Source organism: Peromyscus leucopus, chromosome 9 (genome assembly GCF_004664715.2).
Source record: "Peromyscus leucopus breed LL Stock chromosome 9, UCI_PerLeu_2.1, whole genome shotgun sequence".
Classification (NCBI taxonomy): domain Eukaryota; kingdom Metazoa; phylum Chordata; class Mammalia; order Rodentia; family Cricetidae; genus Peromyscus; species Peromyscus leucopus.
In genome coordinates this window covers 109,442,680-109,463,131 of record NC_051070.1, presented here as the reverse complement: position 1 = coordinate 109,463,131, position 20,452 = coordinate 109,442,680, and the positions used below count along the sequence as shown (strand labels likewise).

At 39.7% G+C, this 20,452-nt stretch overlaps 1 protein-coding gene across 34 annotated transcripts in view; it reads left to right on the top strand.

Moving 5' to 3' along the window:
• The window catches only part of Pbrm1 (polybromo 1), a 110,196-nt gene that overhangs the window by 37,264 nt on the left and 52,480 nt on the right, over positions 1–20,452 (top strand). For 23 of the 34 annotated variants that reach the window (XM_028891258.1, XM_028891244.1, XM_028891229.1 and 20 more), the window contains 4 exons: positions 2,901–3,042; positions 4,591–4,688; positions 6,668–6,712; positions 12,029–12,305. In XM_028891258.1, coding sequence (XP_028747091.1) covers positions 2,901–3,042; positions 4,591–4,688; positions 6,668–6,712; positions 12,029–12,305 — 562 coding nt within the window. The remainder of the gene's footprint in view (positions 1–2,900; positions 3,043–4,590; positions 4,689–6,667; positions 6,713–12,028; positions 12,306–20,452) is intronic. The other 11 variants (XM_028891236.2, XM_028891228.2, XM_028891238.2 and 8 more) reach the window with 1 other exon arrangement.

Below are 20,452 nucleotides of genomic sequence, written 5' to 3'. Positions count from 1 at the left end.
TTCTTTCCAGAAATAGATATGGATATTAAATGGTGAAAAAAAATTTTACCTCAGTATTTAAGTGTCTGTCTTATAACTGAGTAAAGTTTAAAAAAAAAAAAAAGGAGAAGCATTCATGCCCACACTGTCATTGATATTTATTCATTTAGTTAACTTTTTTTGAAACAGTCTTGTAGTGTAGTCATGGCAAATCAGTTTATTTGGCCTTAATAAAATGATACAGAAATTAGGCTAACATTCATTTAGAAAATAGTCTAGAAAATTGTCACTTATTTTCTTTGCCTTTGGAAGGATAGTAAATTTTATAGATGTCATGAATTTTATTCTTAATTTCTTTTTCCTTTATTTAAAAAATTCAAATAGTCTAGTTAATTTTAATTTTTTAACTGTTTAAAGATTTATTTATTTTATGTGTGTGTTGCCTGCATGTATGTATGTACAGCATGTTCATGCTTGGTGTCCTTGGAGGTCAGAAGAGAGCATTGGATCCCCAGGAACTAGAGGTGCAGATTGTTGTGAGCCACCATGCAGGTACTGGGAACTGAACTCAGATCCTCTCTAAAATCAGCAAGTGCTGGACCATGTCTCTAGTGTGTCCTGTTCCCAAAACACTTACTTTTTAAACATTTGTATGGGTGTTTTGTCTGCATGTCTGTCTATGTACTGTGTAAGTACCTGGTGCCTGCAGAGGCCAGAAGAGGACATCAGATTCCCTGGAACTCCACTTACAGACAGTTGTGAGCTGCCATGTGGGTGCTGGGATCAAACCTCAGTCCTCTGGGAAAGTAGCCAGTTGCTGTTACCTTCAAAGTTATCTCTCTAGTCATTAGTTCATTTTAAGTCAGCCATCTTAGTTAATAGTTGTTCTAAGTTGGAATTTTGTAATACAAACTTAGATTTGTTAAGTGAAAAGATACAGAATTTGGAAGATTCATCTGCATCTTCGCCTATTTAAAGAATCACAGCATTAGGAAGGTTGAGAACCACTATAATGTAGTATACTAATGTGAAAGAATGGAAAGTAGTAAAATAGTTGAGGCTTTGCAGGCATCACACTAAAGTTTTGAAAGATAGATGGAGCTATGTTTCCAGCTGTGCTATTCAAAAGCTATGATGCTAGAAATATTGTACTACGTGTATCATCCTGTGTGGTAATCACAAGTCACAGATATTGTGCTCTTAAAGTTTGGTGAATGCAAGTAAGAAACTTGATTTTAAATTTCTTTCGGTTTTAATGGCTGTGTGATCCACCACGGTCCTAGGGATATCTGTTTGGCCTCCCCAAACAGCGTAGAAGACTGGGGCTGTGCCAGTGGTAGTGTTTGTTTAGCATCCCTTGGGTTCAATCTCCAGCCCCAACGAAAGAAGAGTCAACAAAGTTAGAGGAACTGGCCAGTGTGGCTCCTCAAGCCACTCTCCATTGTGCTAGGGTTTGCCATCCCCATGTCCCTCTCCATCCCCTACCCCAATACCCCACCGCCGTTGAATAACACTGGTGTGGAACAAGCAGTTATTTTCAGGTTTGGATTCTGTTTTGTGGCATGTGTACATGTAGCTGTAGAATGCAGTCACAGGCATACCATAACTCGTATGGTGGTTTGAAGACAACTTTCAGGAGTCAGTTCTTTCACTGTGGGATCTGGGATTGAACTTGGTTGTCAGACTTGACAGCAAGTGTGTTTAACCTACTGATTCTCTTGCTGGCCCAGAGTTTCTGTTCTTTGTGGGTGTTCTTAACACCTACTGCTTCACCTTTGGTTTGGCAGGAATAAGCTATGGTAGGCTCGTGAGCTGGTACTGAGAACTGAATTTGTGTTTAATTGTTTTTTGCTATATACAGAGATTTTGTTTGTTTGTTTGTTTTGTTTTTTTGTTTTTCGAGACAGGGTTTCTTTGTGTAGTTTTGGTGCCTTTCCTGGATCTTGCTCTGTAGACCAGGCTGGCCTTGAACTCACAGAGATCCGCCTGGCTCTGCTGGTATTAAAGGTGTGTGCCACCGCTGCCTGGCCAGAAATGTTTTCGATATTAATATCTCCTTAAGCACTGCACAGAATCTGAATATCACTTGAATAAAGTAAAACTTTAGATGTAGTACATTCTATGAGAACGTTTGGGATCTCTACATCATTGCTATTTTCACCTGTCATTTTCTTAGCACAGTTTTTTTTTTATTTTGATGATTAGCATGTAAGTACTTTAATCAATGTAAAAGTTCAATTTAAAATTCATACAGAGTTAGAGCCAACAGAGACTATATACAAAGAGTATGTAGCCCATCTGAGAGCTGATGGTTAGTGATAGCAATCGTGTCTAAAATACTTGAATTCTTAGTGATTTGAAGTAAAATAAACAGTTCTCAGCTTTAAACTATGTTACTTCTTTGTAATGACTGCACTGGAAGAAGAGTAGTCAATATACTTGGCAGATCTGCCTCTTGTGTCCCATCATGAGAGCCCCCTTCACTGTCCGTGTGTCTCCTGGAGGTAAATCTGTTACTCTGAATGTTTTTTCAGGACCTTATTACAGTAACCCCAATGAACTGCAATGGCATCCTAATTTTCAGAAATCAGTAGTTAACGGTGATTCATTGAATTAGTTTAAAATCTAATTTTTGTTTCTCAGGATTTTTTTCACTGGGAGTTTTCCTAGTGTATTTGCTTTCACAGTTGACCACTTTACTAAGTCCTATTATTTAGTTTATTCTTTTGGGTTTTCAGGTAAACTGTGGTATTGTCTAAATTTAATAGTGCTTTAGACCTTACTTTTTAACTTGAAAGCCAGTTACAAGTGGTTAATAAAGACAGGGTGTTGTGCTTATGAAAGTTTTGGGGTGAACTTTCAGAAGGAGGGTTGGTAATTTTCATAATAGAAACTTCTAATCATTTATTTGTCTTTCACAGAACAAAGCTAAAAAACCAAGAATATGAAACTTTAGACCATTTGGAGTGTGATCTGAATTTAATGTTTGAAAATGCCAAACGCTATAATGTTCCCAATTCAACCATCTATAAGCGAGTTCTGAAATTACAGCAAGTCATGCAGGTAAGTTACTGTTTGTTGTATCACTGAATTAGTTTCATGTGTTTGGAGTGTCCTTTTGAGATATGTGTCCCCTATCTCCACCCCCAGAATATTGAGTCAGTTGTTTCTACTACAAGTACTGTTGAATGTTTTTAAGACTTGTCAGAGCCTTGGAGAGAAGAAATATTTTAAATACATTGTAGTAGAGGAAGCAAGGCCCTATGGGCAGAGCCAGTTTCAGTAGTCTGAGAAAGTTACCCTTCACTTCCAGATGGTAATTGTTCCGTCTACAGTTTAGTCCTTCGGTTCTAGACTTTGTTAATATAGGAATGGTGTTTGTGGGCCTGGTAGCGCACAACTGTGATCCCAGCATTCAGGAGGAGCCTGAGGCAAGAAGACTCATTTCCAGCCAGGTTGTGCTGTATAACAAACACACACACACACACACACACACACACACACACACACACACACACACACACGGGGGGGGGGGACGACACGACACACACAGGTGGAGCTGGCTTTGGCAAAAGAACATCTGAATGCTAATTGATCATTGTAGTATCCAAGGGCAAACGATAGATATGAAATACAGAATTAACCCAGGCCAGGTGGTGGTGGTGCACGCCTTTAATCCCAGCACTCGGGAGGCAGAGGCAGGCAATGTCTGAGGTCGAGGTGAGCCTGATTTACAGGGTGAGTTCCAGATTAACTGTTGACATGGGAGTTTTTTGTTCTTGTTGGTTTTGTTTGTGTTTTTCATTTGTGTGGTGGCAGGGGCTGGTTGGAGGACAGTTGTAGGAGTCAGTTCTCCCCTCTACCATGTGAGTCCAGGAAATCAAACTCCAGTCATCAGACTTGGCACCAAATACCCATTGAACCATTTTGCTGGCCTGTCTCACAGTTCTTCGTAGAATATTTCCGGAAGCAAGAGTAATCTTGAACCAAGAAGAAGCAAAGGCAATTTTAAGTCAAACATAGAGTCTTTATTTATTTCTTTATTTTTATGGTCAGCACTGCCTCTCAGCTGTGAATTTCAGACACCTTTGCTGTGTTTGTCTACTTTCTAAGCTTGCTGTGCTTGGCCCTTTCAGCTGTGTTTGCAAAGGGTCCTTAAAAAGGTGTGTAATGAAAAATAGTAGATCTAAATTTTTACCTCTTAGTTTTAAACTTTTTTTCTTTGTCATACTACTCCTTAGAAATTAGATGCCAAAGGCCCCCTCCAAATTAGCTTAACTTAAGTGTGGCCTGTCAGGCCAGCTGACCCCATAGCTCGCCTCAGAACTTTTAACTGTACATGCCATTGATGGTCATAAATGCTCTAGGTAGCATTCATTTTGTCTGATTGCTTTTTTTTTTTTCTGATTCCATTTTTTAACCTATTTCTCTATCATGAAGGCTTTTGTTACAGTAGATTATTGAAAATGTTTGAAGACTGTTCAGTTTTGTTCATTCTATGTGAGGTTGTACCTCTCTGGATGAATGTGATATGCCTAGTTCTTTAATATTCAAATATTCATAGAATGCCTGACAGTGTGAGGCTGACTCCTGGCATCTACTCTATTTCAGGCAAAGAAGAAAGAGCTTGCCAGGAGAGATGACATTGAGGACGGAGACAGCATGATCTCTTCAGCCACTTCTGATACTGGTAGTGCCAAAAGAAAAAGGTATATGCTCTTCTCATATCTGGAACCAGCTCAGTTATTATTTATTTTATTTTAGATAAATGCAGAAAAAAATGTAAGCTGTGAAGTATGAATTCTTCTAAAAGCTTTGATAGTATGTTCTTGATAATATGTCTTTTCCAATTCATTTGTAAGTTGGATAGTGTTTTATTTTTTACAATTATATTGCTTTAAGAAAAATGACATGTAGCTTAGGGAAACATACTATTCTTTTTGCTGTCCAGTTTTCTTTTTTCAGGTGGCATTTTCCAAGTGCCACTTAAATCTTAGATAACTGTTTCATAGTGAATTGCAAAAGTGGAGTAGTGTTGAATGAAGAAAGGTAAGGAGTAAGTCATCTCTGCTGCTGCGGGGAGATGAGTCACTGTTCTGATCGTTGCTTTTCATTATTAGCTTGGTCTTTACTTATGGTTTTGAGAATATAAAATCATAACTATTATAGGCAATAAAATGTTAAGATGATTATTTGGTGTGTTTTGTTTTGTTTTGTTTTTTCCTTACTATCCTCTCAACTTCCCTAATCCTTTTCTTCTCCTCACTGGTTTTAAGGAGAGGAACTTCACTGAGATTCTGAAGCTAGGCTCTTATAAGGAATCATGCAAGACCATCTCTTGGAATTTCTCTGGCCTGATCATTTTGGAACACCATATTCTCCCTGAAGATTTACATTATTGGTAGCAGCAGTCAGTCTGAGGGGATCTCTTGAACAAGGAATAAGTTAATCGTTAATAGCAGGGCTTGACAGACTCAGAATTGAATGAAGAAGCCAGTTCATTTTTTGAGATATTTCTGTATTTGCATTAAAAGACCCACTAAAATCAGAAGGTTTTGAAATGTGATTCAGGAACAAAAAGCTACCCTGTTTTTCTCTCTTAAACAGCAGTTGGGGACATTTTTTAACTTGGACAATAACTGCAAAGCTATGCGGTATTAGCTAAATTAGTCGGTGTACCCTGAGATGTGAATCTCCTCCAGTATTGGCCTGTGAATTTCATCCTTCCAAGTTCTTAATTCCTTGTTATACCAGGGACCACGGAGGAAAAATGTGAAACCAGATCAGAGACATCAAATCAAGAACATCTCTGAGTAAGATCAGTCACCAATCAAAGATAGAAACTTCTCAGGCAAAAGAAGGTAATGGAGGCACAAGTGACGGTGCAGTCGGCACCAGCATGGAGGAAACGCTTTCAATAAGTTGAGTGCAAGGAAGCGTTGACCTAGGCTAGACACTTCAAATTACAAGTGCTGGGGCCCCTAGTTTGTGGTATAGTCCAAGTAGATGAAGTTACTGCCCTTCAACTTCCTATAAAAAGAACACTAAGCTATATGTTACTAAAATGATTAGATCATATTTCAGACAAAAGTCTCCTTCTGAGTAGTTTTCCTAGGAAATGGTTCATGTAATGTAGGAAATGGTTCATATAATGAAGTGGAAAAAAAAAGTGGCAGAGCCATAAATTATCTACCAAAACAATAAAATAAAACTATCCTAGGTTTGGGCTACAAGCATGTGTGGAAATTAAAAGATAGAGAATTAAGTCCTATTGGTCAGTAACAAAGTGATGAACCTTTGGTTAAAAGGTTTTGATAATGAGTTTCTGCAGAAGTCAAGCAAACATGAGCTTGGCCAGAGGTGTCAGAGCCATGTTTTCCAAATACCACTCTACTTCTCAATAATGTATATGATTCTATTTTTGCTTTATTTTTTAATACTGAAAAGTCTTTTAAAAAATGATTTGTGGTTATATATTCTCTTCATTCTAGCAATGCATCCTTTCCCCCTACCTTCTGCTGAAAAATCTGCTTTCTGTTTTCTGTGTTGAAATGTTTCAAGTGTTATGATCTTTTATCTTTTGGACCAATAATCTTCTTTTCTCAATCATATTTGGCATATGCATGACCCTCCAATGTTGCTTGTTTTTATTTTTCTTCACATGTATTGTTTGTTTCTGCTTTCCCAGGAATACTCATGACAGTGAGATGTTGGGTCTCAGGAGGCTATCCAGGTGTGCAGACCTTTTTATGCATAAACATACTTTTAAAAGTGTAATTCTTCTGTGACATGGTCAGTACTGACACTATGAGAAGAAAAACCTTATGCATGTGAAACCAGTGTTTGGGATACCAGTTTATTTTATGAGTAAAGACAGCAAAAGTCTTGTTAGTGTGTCAAAATTAGCCTCCCTATGTCTGTTACTACCTTCAGTTTGTTGCTGGCTTGCTTTTCCAGGGGCAGACAGTCCCCTCACTTATCATTGTGGCTATGCTTCTTGAGCAAGAGGTAGAGGCTGCCATAGTCAGTGATGCGGGCTTGTGGGTGCTGATTCATCTCGGGAATGAATGAATGCCTTACTGACTGAGATGGTGGAGAGGCCAGAATCAACACTGGCAGTCCAATTATCAGTGCCTGCAGGCACTTGTGCAGTGTGTGGGGCTAGTGTTTCTTGTTAATTTTCTTAGTCTCTGATCCTGTCGACATCTTACTTCTTAAAAGCATCCATTTCTTGAAGGCATCTTTTGTATGTTACTTAGGATTTCCAGTACAGCCTACAAGTTGTCATACTACAGTGGTGAATGATAATTGTATAGTGGTTTTTTTTTTAGATGTCTTTTAATTTTATGTGTGTGGATGTAGATCTGTGCACCATGTGCATGAGGTACCTGCAGGGGCCAGAAGAGGGTGTCAGATTGTCTGGGACTGGAGTTAGAGGCATTCTTAGGTGTAGCAGGTAACTACCATAATCAGAACACCCAAGAGGCCCAAGAAGGAGAATCATTATTAATATGAAGCTAGCCTGGGTTATAATATGAGAATCTGTTTTGTTTTGTTTTTAAGGAGATTCAGAACAGAGTCCATTCTCACTCATAATCATTGTATAAATTAGAAAAGGCAAGTGCCTTTTCTTGAATTTAAATTTTGTTTTTCATGTATTGGAAGCTTGCTCTTAATACAGGATACTTTTATGATACTCTTAATACAGGACCTTTTATGGTCAATCTCCTCTAAAATTATCTTTATTACAATAGTGTGTATGATTTGGCTTGGAATCCCCATAAGTACACAATGATGAACAGTCTTGATTTTGAGTTCTCTTAAGATGTATTTTAAGCCAGGCAGTGGTGGTGCACGCCTTTAGTCCCAGCACTTGGGAGGCAGAGCCAGGCGGATCTCTGTGAGTTCGAGGCCAGCCTGGGCTACCAAGTGAGTTCCAGGAAAGGTGCAAAGCTAACACAGAAAAACCTTGTCTCGAAAAACAAAAACAAAAACAAAAAAGATGTATTTTAATTGGGCATTGTGGCTCATACTTGTAATCTACACACTTGGGAAGCAAAGGCAGGAGGATTCTGAGTTTGACTCTAGCCTTAACTGCATAGTATGAGATTTTTGTCAGGAAAGTAGCAAGAGTTTTAGCCAGGCATGATAGTAAACAGATGCCTACAATCCTGGCAGTGCTGAGACAGGACTTCTAGACTTCTAGGCTAGCTCACATTGTGAGACCCTGTTTCAGGGAGGAAAGAAGCCAGATGATCTTACCTTAATATGCTTCAGGATACTGATTCTCAAAGAATGTTCATGCTGGTTAAAAGGTGTGGGACCTGTTTTTATGTACCTTTCCAAAAATGGAGGTTACCAAAATACTAGTAGTTATTAGCTTAAAAGAGGTGAAGGGATAGAATGTCTACAGGTATTCTAAGAATGATCCTGAAAAGCAAAGTGACATTGGAAATGAACAGAAAGGGGGCTGGAGAGGTGATTCTGTGGTTAAAAGAACTTGCTGTTCTTCTGACAGACTCAAGTTTGGTTCCCAGAACCTACATCAGATAGCTCACAGCTACTTGTAATTCCAGGTCCAGGAGATCCAGTGCCTTTCTTCTGGCCTCTGTGGGCACCTGAACACACATGGCATACAATTTCTCTCTCTCTCTCTCTCTCTCTCTCTCTCTCTCTCTCTCTCTCTCTCTCTCTCTCTCACACACACACACACACACACACACACACACACACAAACATTAATAAAGATAATAAAAAAGAAAATAGCCAGAGATGCAGGAGGGGGCAGCTGAAGTTTCTATACTTTTGTAATATAGGCTTTATCTTGTTCCATAAAGTATATGAAGCTTTCAGAAGCCATTTGTGGAATAAGGTTCACTGTACATATTAGAGATAAAAATAATAGCCACTAAAGTTAACACAGTTGTTATGAAGGTCAGCCCTGAAGTTTGGCTGGACCAGTGCTTCTCAGTCTCAAAGGCAATGTGTAACGGTTTAGAAAACTGAAAGCGAAGTAGCAAAACTGGATTTGTCTGTGTGACCGACCCTAGTAATTGTTTTGTTTGCCCCTCTGAGGCTCTAAACCAATTATATATTGTTCATGATATGCGTCGAAAAAGGAAATTACAGTTACTAGATTAGAACAACTTTTTATATACAGATAGATTCATGTCCTGAATAAGACTCATTCATAGCTACCAAGTGTTAGGATTATTGGCATTGAGAGAATGGACCATTTGCTATGTTACTTGATAAAATTCAGTTAAAAACTTTGTTTTTTAAAATCTCATTAAAGTCTGTGACAGATTCAGTCCCAAATGAAAAGTTTTATAGCTTCATATAGAAAAGTCTCCTGATATTGGGAATGGTTTGCTGAATCCTGGAAGAGAAAAAAGTTAATCTCCTGGTTCAGGTCTGGCCTTTGACTGAAGTGTTCTGTTTCTTGGAACTTCGGGAATGAGGAACTGATTTCTTTCTGAGTTAACTAGTGAGCTCTTTTAAGCCTAGTGTTTCAAAACTGAATTCTTACATCTTCTTTTTAAAGTCAAGTTCTACATGTTAGACATTTCTAAACAAGCCATAAGCAACTTGGTTTTATGTATGACTTCTGATTCAAGTTCTGAAATTTCTCCTCGGTCCTTGAAAGTTAAAGTTGTCTTGCTCCAAGGTGGAGTTCTGCCATTCTGGAGCTTTGTCTCTCTTAATAGTATCCATTAGCTACAGACCTAGAAATCAAGAGCACCTTCTCCACATCGTTGTCCCATGTCACTTCTTCGAGGAAACACTACCCATTAAATGAACCATCTCCTAGGTTAGTTGACAACTATCTCCTTGACTGAGAGACAGAAGATCTGAAGGAGAAACCTGCAGACTGATGTCAGGCCACAGAGGAGGAGGAGGGCAGGCAGAGTGAAGACTGATAATGAGGATGGGCCCTGGGAAACAAAGTTCTCTTCTTTTCTCTCCTATTTAGGTCACTTCAATTTGTCATGAGCTCCATCATGCTAGCTAGATATTTCTGAGACTGAAGGGAGTCTGGGTTTTCTTTTTTGTTTGTTTGTTTTTTTGGTTTTCGAGACAGGGTTTCTCTGTGTAGCCCTGGCTGTCCTGGAACTCTGGAACTTTTTCTGTAGGCCAGGCTGGCCTTGAACTCAGAGATCCGCCAGCCTCTGCCTCCTGAGTGCTGGGATTAAAGGCGTGCGCCATCACCACCGCCTGGCCAGTGTCTGGGTTTTCAACTGCTGATTGTTTTTATTTGAACACACACACACACACACACACACACACACACACACACACACACACCACATGCATAAATGCACACATGACCTTTTCCCTCCTTCCTTTCCCCTCTCTCCAACCCCGCCCCCATCTCATGTAGATCAAGTTTCCTAAACTTACTGTGAATCCAGAGATGATCTTGAATTACTGACCCTCTTGCCTCCACCTCCTAAGTGCTACACTTACAAATATGCACCACCATACATGGCTTCTTTTCTGGTTTTTAAAATTATACCTTAAATTGAGGCAGTGTATCATGACCCAGAAGGAGAGTGGGAATAGTCTGAAGATGAGGCTTAGAGACTCATAGCCATATACTTTTCTTCAGTGATGAACTTCTTTCCTCTTAAAAGATGGAAAACAACTAAAGCTTACCTCTACGTACTATATTATAGGATCTTAGCAGGTGTCTGTGGACTAGAAACTAAATCTTTTTTTTTTTTTTTTTTTTTTTTTTTTTTGGTTTTTCGAGACAGGGTTTCTCTATGTAGCTTTGTGCCTTTCCTGGAACTCACTCGGTAGCCCAGGCTGGCCTCGAACTCACAGAGATCCGCCTGGCTCTGCCTCCCAAGTGCTGGGATTAAAGGCGTGTGCTACCACCACCCGGCCTTAGAAACTAAATCTTAAGTCATCTCCTTTTTTACATACCTGACTACTTAGAGACTGCTGGGCAGACTAGTTAGAATTTATCAATATCCTGATGACGTAATACAGTTGATCAGAAGTCAAACTAGATGATGAACTCTTTTAATGGTTTATTGAGCCGTTAGCCTTGAACATTTCATTTAGCCTCTAAGCTGGTTTTCTCAACAGTTAAATAAGGTGACTGTCTTGGTCCCTTTTTAAACTCTGGTGTTAATCTTTGGTCCTTGTACTTTGTTCTATACCACTCATATCAGTTTTTCAGGATCTTATCTTGATTTTGGTCTCTGGAGAAAAGGCAAGGATACATGCTGAAAGCTAAACCTTTAGAGAGAGCTCAGATGAACCACAGACTACTTCAAGCTACTTTGGATTAGACAAGAATGCTGGGTAAAACAATAAGTAGGGGCCGGGCAGTGGTGGCACGCCTTTAATCCCAGCACTTGAGAGGCAGAGGGCAGGCCGATCTCTGTAAGTTCGAGGCCAGCCTGGTCTACAGAGCGAGATCCAGGAAAGGCGCAAAACTACACAGAGAAACCCTGTCTCAAAGAAAGAAGAAAAAAAAAAAAAAGAATAAGCAGGGACTGACCCTGACATGATCAATGCCAGAGAGATTTGTACTCTCTATGAAGACATTTGTTTGGTAGGGGTTTGTTTTGTTTTGTTCTGTTTTATTCCTGGCATCCAGAATATTGTGTTTAGGAGTAGCTATCTTAAGAGATGAAATACTGTTGGGTTGTTTTGTTTTGTCTGTGTTTAGAAATGAAATAACTAGTTTTATTGCATTCTTTTTCTCAAAACCCCAAACGTATTTCAGCTGGTTATTAAATTTTATTTTCTTATGGTGTCACACAGTCTCTTTGATTCAACATTACATTTTGAGAGCTATTCTAAACAGGTTTGTCACTGGTTGTTCCTGCCAGGATCACTGTTTTAATCATTTTATAAATATTCTTAATAATCTCTTATACCTTTCCAGGGTGCTTACTATGTTTATGGCACATCAAATTAATACGCTGTAATAATTATGAAGTACCTGCCCACAGTTTTATTTTATTTTGTGGTCACCCTTGGATAAAAAAACTGACCCTGTTGTTTTTCCCCTTTTCTACCTTCCCCTCAACAGTAAAAAGAACATAAGGAAACAGCGAATGAAAATTTTATTCAATGTTGTTCTTGAAGCTCGAGAGCCAGGTTCAGGCAGAAGACTTTGTGATCTGTTTATGGTTAAGCCATCTAAGAAGGACTATCCTGATTACTATAAAATCATCTTAGAGCCCATGGACCTGAAAATAATCGAGCATAACATCCGCAATGACAAGTATGCAGGTGAAGAAGGAATGATGGAGGACATGAAGCTCATGTTCCGGAACGCCAGGCACTACAATGAGGAGGGCTCCCAGGTAACCAGGCGCCTCGAGTGGGTGCTTTTCTTTTTGTACAGTGATGGGGTTTTTTTCTGTTTTGAGTTTTTTCAAGACAAGATTTCTCTGTGTAGTTTTGGTGCCTGCCCTGGATCTCGCTTTGTAGACCAGGCTGGCCTTAAACTCACAGAGAACCGCCTGGTTCTGCCTCCCGAGTGTGCGCTGCTGCCACGACCACCCAGCAGAATAATGTGTTTTGAAAGATCAGAGTTAGGTTCTCTCTCTGTCTCTCTCTCTCTCTGTCTCTGTCTCTCTGTCTCTCTGTCTCTGTCTCTCTGTCTCTGTCTCTGTCTCTCTCTCTCTCCTCTCTCCCTGTCTCCCCATCCTTGTAAGGGCATAGGAAGCCAAAGGAGGGTTAGAGGTGTCTTCCTTAGTCACTCTCTGTCTTATCTCACTGACTTTCAGCTAACCTGGTGGCCAGCAAGCCATAACCTATTTGCACATGCCTATAACCCCAGCTCTGAGGAAGACACAGGAAGATCCTGAGGGCTTGCTGGCCAGCCAGCCTGTGGGAGCCCATTCTCGGGTTCCTCATGGCTTTACCCAGCAGGTCCGAATAGAGGATGATCAGGACCACAGGCCTGAGTGGAGGTGTCTGAGATGGTCTGCACTTGGCTGTGCTGGGAGAGGAGGTCTTTTGTTCCACCCCTTGGCGTCTCTATAAAAACCCTGGGGCAGAGACAGTCGGGGCCGGTTAGAATAGGTTCCAGGCCCTCTCGAGGCTATCCTTTATTTTCTATCTGTTTATCTCCGCAAGATTCTCCGCAATAAATCCTTCTATCTAATATTTCCTGCTGATCGCACTCAAGAAAACTCTGGAGAACTGTGGGGGTGGTGGGTAAACGCCCCACAGAATGGCGCCATGAACAGGGACTAAAGAAAAAAGGAAAACGGGACTAAAGAAAAAAAGTGGGGACTAAAGACAAATGAACAGGAGGCATGCCGGTGTTATGAAAAAATATATATTTTTTATATATATTTTTTGGGGAGGCAGGGGTTTTATCCTCGAGAGAAAAGGAAAGCGGACTGGAAGGATGTCCGATGCTGCAGCGAAATTCTTTTCTGTCAAAATTTTCTATCTTCTATCCCTTTCTCAAATTCTATCTGTGAAAAATAAGTAAGGTATAGGGTAGTAATATAGTTTAGGAAAAACTTAGAAGTGTAAGATTGTGTAGGAAAAAATAAGTAAGGCAACTAGACAGAAAAACTCTTCAATTTTCTAACTTTGGGGGCTTTGAAAGCAAACTGGGGAAAAAAAAATCTTTGGGCTTTACGGGAAGTAAAAAAGCTCTTCTTTGAGCTTATGGGGAAGAAAAAGTTTCCTATGGAAGCTTTTGACCTGGGGACAGCTGAAATGCTAAGTCCAAGCAGCAGGAGAATGTGTTTTCTCCATGAGGCAAAAATGGGGGTGTAAGAAGTCAAAGTTTAAAGTTGGGAAGTTTTGGGAAAAGTTGGTCTTTCTCCTGGGGAAAAAAAAACTGTCTCTTAAACTCTAAAGCTTTTCTTGAAAAACTTGGGAAAAACTCTCTAAAAAGCCTTAATCTTTCTCAAAAGCTCTCTTAAACTTAAAAACTAAATTTGTCCTTCTGGGAGATGACAAAAATTAGAATCCCCTGAAGATATTAGTATGGGGACCACCTGTGATTAGCTCTAAGGGAAAACAACAAACCTCTTAAGACAGCAAAACCTAAGTTCTCTTTCAAGCTTTAACAATCCTCCCTGCAATGCAGGAGGCAGGGACAAGTTCCTAAAAACCTCTTCTAAGCTCTGTCTCTTCAAGCTAGTAAAAGACAGTGGGTCAGAGTACCCTGAGGGAAACGCTTGGGAGAGTGTGGGTGAAGAGCTACAGAGAGCCCAAAAGGGCAGGAAACTTTGCCTAAGAAAAGCAGAAAAACCAAGCTTTTCAGTTACTGCCCAGCTGAGGCATCAAGGGTTTTGTTTCTGAGTGAGCATTTCAGAATGAAAAGGTGCTCCTAATCGTCCTAATGCAAAGAATCCCCTGAAGCAATGCAAACTGTTAGCATTGTATTCTTGCTTCTGACCAAAAACCCAGAGGCTACTGGCCAGTGTCTCTGAGTTGGAGTGCATTTCAGGGATACTAGGGTTCCTGCAGTGTTAAACTTCCTGGAGCACAGAGCTGAGGCAGGAAGGTGCAGGACCCAGGGGAAGATTGCTAATGAACAAACAAAGCTAAAGCTGGTGGGAACAGCACAGTTGGGCACTTTCCTACAAGTCCCGGGTTGATAGGTCCACAGCTGCAAAAAGAAATCTGAGGAAAGCTTTCCAATCAGAGAAAGGACCGTTCTGGGAAAACAGTAAAGCTGAACTGTGTCTGAAGCATTCGTGCTGCTGAGTCAGAACGCTGTCAGGGGAAAGAGCCCAGCCAGGGCAGAACAGAACTATCCAGGAGTAAAGCTCTCTTTTCTGTCAGAGAAAGCACCTCTTTGAGAAAAGCTTTGTTTCAACTGACTCCCCGTGAAATGAGGGAGTGTAGCCCTGAGGGGCGATTGCCTCTGGCATAAGCTCTGTCCTTGAGCACCCAGACAAACAAAGGGAACCCACTGGGGGACTGGGCCAGGTGAAGGCTTGATGAGGCAAAACACCTGTCCTAATGGGAGTTTAGAAAAGGCGAAAAACTCCCTTGTTAGATTTTCAGTCTGTACACAAACAACACAGACCCCGAAAACAAACGGACAAAAAGCCCCTTCCTTCAGTAGCAGGGAAAGCCGCCACTGTAGTGTCGGAAACTGTTTCTGGGGTAGAGGGGATAAACTGAGACCAAACTGGGAACTGTCTGGGAGAAAGACTCTGAAGAAACAGAAGGGACAGATACCTCCCCAGAAAATATATGACCTGAAAAAGCTGCTAGAATTTGAGGCAGATTCGGGGGGAGAAAAAAAAGCCCCTACCTCCAAAGGCAGCTAGCAGAGGTACAGAGCCGCAGACAGCTGAAGCTCTGCATCTGGGGGGGGGGGGGAGAAACAAGCGAAATGAGAATAAGATCAGTGGGAGAAAATCTCTGAAGGAGCTGTGGAAAAGCTCTGTTGCAAATGATTTTGTTTTTCACTGACTGGCTAAAACAAACACAAGCCCCGAGGAAAGTTGCTATCAGAAATGCCAGCCTCAATGCCAGCTAACGAGGCAGGTGTGGTTCTGATCCAGGGCCAGTGTCAAATGAAGGAGAGACACCTGTTGAAGCCAGCTGAGGAGAGAATAGGAATCTCTCAATGTGCCATAGCTGAAAATGTAAAATGCTTGTTCAAATCTCCTGTTGTAAAAGCAAAAAACTTTGTTCAAACCTCCCGGGCAAGAATTTGTAAGCAAGTCTGGTAAAAGAGAACCAGTTGACTCTCAGATCCAAAAAGAAATATGGGAAATGGTATAAGGGACTGATATTATTATGGACTGATATAAGGGAAATGCATTCTGGGAAAGGTAGTTTTTCCACTAAAGATGGCGACATCGCCCTGAAACACTTTTGTCAGCTCTAAAATTAAAATACAGCTTTTAAAAATAAGGAGGAAAATCGTCTAAGGGTTTAAGTGTCAGTTCCAATGAAAAATTGAAAGGATACGGAACTAGGTGCTTCGCGGTTTGGGGCTCCATTGGTAAAATGCCTTATTTACCCTAATAGCCGTGCAAAGTGTTTACAGTAGTTGGATGACAACAAGCTACCTATAAGAGCAAACAAGCCACTTTAAAATCCTGAAAACAAGGAAAAGCAGTTTATACACTGAACTTTGTCTTAGATATGAAGAAACTTATGTTGAAATTAAAAAAGTTCTTTGCCTTTTGAACAAACTGCCTGCAATGAGTAATTCCTTTGCAAATCTAATAAGGAGATAAGGAAACAGGCATTCAAAAAAGAAATGACTGCTTTATAGATGGGAAACAAACTTCAGAAAATCTAGCTGTCTTACAAAAGAATTGCTTTACCTGAAAGTTCCTTATAAGAAATCAATGCTAAATATCACAGCTGCTAATAAAATCAGGAGTTAAAGCTAATGAAGTGAAAATACTAAATCCTGAAACTCAAGTGAAATGGAAAGATCCCTGCTCGGGATTATGGAAGGGTCCTGATCCTGTGTTAATATGGGGTCGGGTGGAGGACATGTTTGTGCTTTTTTCACAAGAGGAGAATGAAGCTCGGTGGTTACAAGAGCGTCTGGTAAGGAGCGTGGAACTAAGAAAAGTCAGCTCCAATGACATTTCCTATAAAGGAACCAGAATGAAAGTGGCTTGATTAGTATTTCTGAGGTTTTGTCACTGGTGAATGCAAACAGTGAGGAAATAAGAGTTCGGAGCTGTGCCACTTTTGGCTTTACTAGCTCCTTTAGAAAAATACCTTATATCACCTAATAGCTGTGCAGTATTGGCGAAGAGCTAAATACGGTAATTTCACCCTCAGCGTGAAGTGAAGTTTTCCAGTAGAACGAACCAAAAATACTGCTGTAATGGAAACGTTTGTCTGAATTGAAGCACATAGGGGAGCTACTATGAATTTGGGTGAAGGGACAGCCTCTAGTTAAAAACCATTTACCTCTGACAGTGCATCTCTGCTGGTCCGGAACGGCTGAGAGAACTGGCAACTTTGGGGTGTGGCTTTGTCCGGAGAATGTTACAGTCCCCTAGCAACAAGTATCACAACTCTATAATGACAACACTCACTAAATCCCAGTGCTTTATAACAAAGCTGACTATAAACTCTAAACTTTAGAAATGATGTCCGTACTTCCTGTCTAGTTAAGAGAATCTTTCTGATAGAGATAGTGATAATAATTAAGAGTAAGAAGTAGAAAGATGAAAATAAGATATGTGAGTTTGTAGAAATTCTGTCTTGTTATATCTGTGTTAAGAAATCTTTAGGTGTTTGCTAAGTTAGATATATGCTAATAGTAGCCTATATAAGTTTGTAAAATAGATCTATAGAGTTCCTTTAAGAATATAAGCTTGTGGTTGGGGATTTAGCTCAGTGGCAGAGCACTTGCCTAGTAAGTGCAAGGCCCTGGGTTTGATCCTCAGCTCAAAAAAAAAAAAAAAAAAGGAATATAAGCTTGTAAGAAGTATCTAAGGTAGTCTTAAGACATGTAGTAATAAGCTTGTAAGATGCTAGTTGTAAATATAAGTTTAAATAAGAAATAAGATGGAATGAATATAAGTATATAAGAATTAATAAGAAATATATTTGCTAAAGTAGTTCTATAGTTTCCTTAAAGTATAAATAAGTAGATGTTAATATGTTGTATGTGAGTTTGTAAAAATGCTTTGCAAGGCAAAAAATGTTATATGTGAGTTTGAAAAAGTGTAAATGTTAAGTGTGAGTCTATTAATGTATATGGTGAAAACACCTGAGACACAGGAGATAGTGTCCTAGTAGACTGCAAAGTAGGCAGTCAGAATGGTTTCAAAAGCTCCAGAAACCGCTAAGAAGCTAAGAATGGCGGACGCCAGAACCAGCACAAGGCATCCGCAGCTGAGAGCCGTGGAATATCGACACAGCACAGAAAAACCTGAGCTAACAGCAAAAATGGTGCGGTTTAAAATATTACTATAACTAAAAAGGTCTGTCTGTGAGAACAAAAGTTGCAGAGACACTTGTTTGAACAAAAATTATTAACTGCAAAAAGTTTTGGTTGAAAAACATCTCTTCGTATTTTGGAAGTGAAAGCCTGATACCAGAATTTTTCTTGTTTGAACTTTTTGAACTTAAAAATGAGATAAAATTACAAAAGTTTTGGTTATGGATTTCTCATATTTGGAAGGCTAGTACCAGAATTTATCATTTGAATTTTAAGACTTAAATAAAATAAACAATAGAGATTTCATTGCAATGGGACAGTTTTGAGTAATGACCTAGGAACGGTTTTCAGGAATTGGGTTAAAAATGGAACTGTTTAAATGAAGAAATGTATTTCTACTTAGAATCAAGATGCAATTTTGTGTATGCATATATGCTTTATTAACTGGTGATTTATGAATTGTTTTGTGGAACTGTTTATGTAAAAATGGAATTACTTATGGAACTGGTTTTGTGTTACAAATGGAACTATTTAAACAGAAAAGTTTGGGTTTTCTAACTAGGCTTGAGATTTTTCCTTAAAATTATAAAGAAAAAGTTAATATTCCTTAGTCTATTTAATTTAAATTGTTGTTTGAGTGGATTAATGTCATGTTTTGTTAGTAAGAAATACAAATGGGGTATACTAAGAGACTACTTTTAAAGTGTGTAAAGAGTTTTATTAAGAAGCTGCTTTTGGATGTTTTGCTAAAAGTTTTCGAAGTGTTAATGGTTAGATTGAAATTATTGCTTTTCAATATGGGTTTGTAGGAATTATATAAGTTTGGGTTCCTCTAACTAGGTTTGAGTTTTTGTTTAAAAATTATAAAGAAAAGGAGTTGCTATGAGATTGAATTATGTTCACAGAAACCTATTGATATTAATGCACCCTGGTTTTGTGGAGTTGAGGAAATGTTTAAGTTTGATGTGAATACATCGAAGTTTTTCCTATGTTCTGTTAACAAGAAAATTCAAATGACTGGGTTAAAGTTGTAAGACGGAGAAAATTGTTAACTATACATAGCACCATATATGCTAATTCAAATGGTTCTGTTAAGAGTTTGCTTTGAGTTGTAAGATTGGGAGAATTGTGACTATGTATAGCAATATTTATGTTAACCTGTTAATGGTAATGATGAAGCTAAGGGATTCTTTAAGTTTGTAGTCGCCTTAAGAGTTTTTGGTTTAGAAAGGGCTTGAGGCAGCTAAGACTGCTGTGGTCACCTTGGACCTAATTCAAAAGAGAAATGCCATCTATATCATCCTCTACTCCCATACTGGGAGGTGTAACAGCTATGGAGATTTCTGTAAGCCATTAATAGTTATTTTTTTATATATTAAGAAGGGGGGACCTGTGGGAGCCCATTCTCGGGTTCCTCGTGGCTTTACCCAGCAGGTCCGAATAGAGGATGATCAGGACCACAGGCCTGAGTGGAGGTGTCTGAGATGGTCTGCACTTGGCTGTGCTGGGGGAGGAGGTCTTTTGCTCCACCCCTTGGCGTCTCTATAAAAAACCCTGGGGCAGAGACAGTCGGGGCCGGTTAGAATAGGTTCCAGGCCCTCTCGAGGCTATCCTTTATTTTCTATCTGTTTATCTCCGCAAGATTCTCCGCTATAAATCCTTCTATCTAATATTTCCTGCTGATCGCACTCAAGAAAACTCTGGAGAACTGTGGGGGTGGTGGGTAAACGCCCCACACCAGCCTAGCTGGAAAGTCAGTGAGATAAGACAGAGCATGATTGAGGAAGATACCTGATACCTTCCTTTGGTTTTCTATGCACTTACATAGAACCTAAATTTTTATCCTTCTTTGTCTTGGGGAGTTGGTTTAGTCTAAACAACTTGCTCTGCATGCATCAGCACCTAAGTTCAAGTCCCCATCACCCACTGCAAAAAGTCATATACAGCAGTATATACCTGTAATCCCAGTGCTGGGAGGTAAGGCCAGAGGATCCCTGGGACTGTCAATCAATTTAGCCAAGTTAATGAGTTCCAGGTTCATTGAGAAGACCCTATCCCAAAAGAAAAGTGGAGAGGTAATTAAGGAAGACATCTGACATCCAGTCTAGCTTACATACACAGATACATACACATGCAAAATGAAGAGCTGGGTATAAAGGTGTGTACTGTAGTCTCAACATTTGGGAAGCGGAGGCAGATGGATCTCTGAAATTAAGATTGGTTTGGTCTTCTTTGTGAGTTCTAGGCCAGCCGGGCTATATAAAAAGACATGGTCTCAGAAAACAAAAATGAAAGCTGGGCAGTGGTGGCGCATGCCTTTAATCCCAGCACTCTGTGGGGCAGAGCCAGGCAGGTCTCTGAGTTCAAGGCCAGCCTGGTCTACAGAGTAAGATCCAGGACAGGCACCAAAAACTACACAGAGAAACCCTGTCTCAAAGAAACCAAAAAAGAAAAAGAAAAAAAATTGACAATAATGGTAATAAAAAGATGAATGTTTTAAATTCTTCCTGTTTTTGCCAGTTTCTGTGTAAGGAAATTTTCCTTCTTAAACCTTAGTTTCTTTGTGTATAATTTAGAAATAATAATAATGGTGCTTACTCTGGAGTT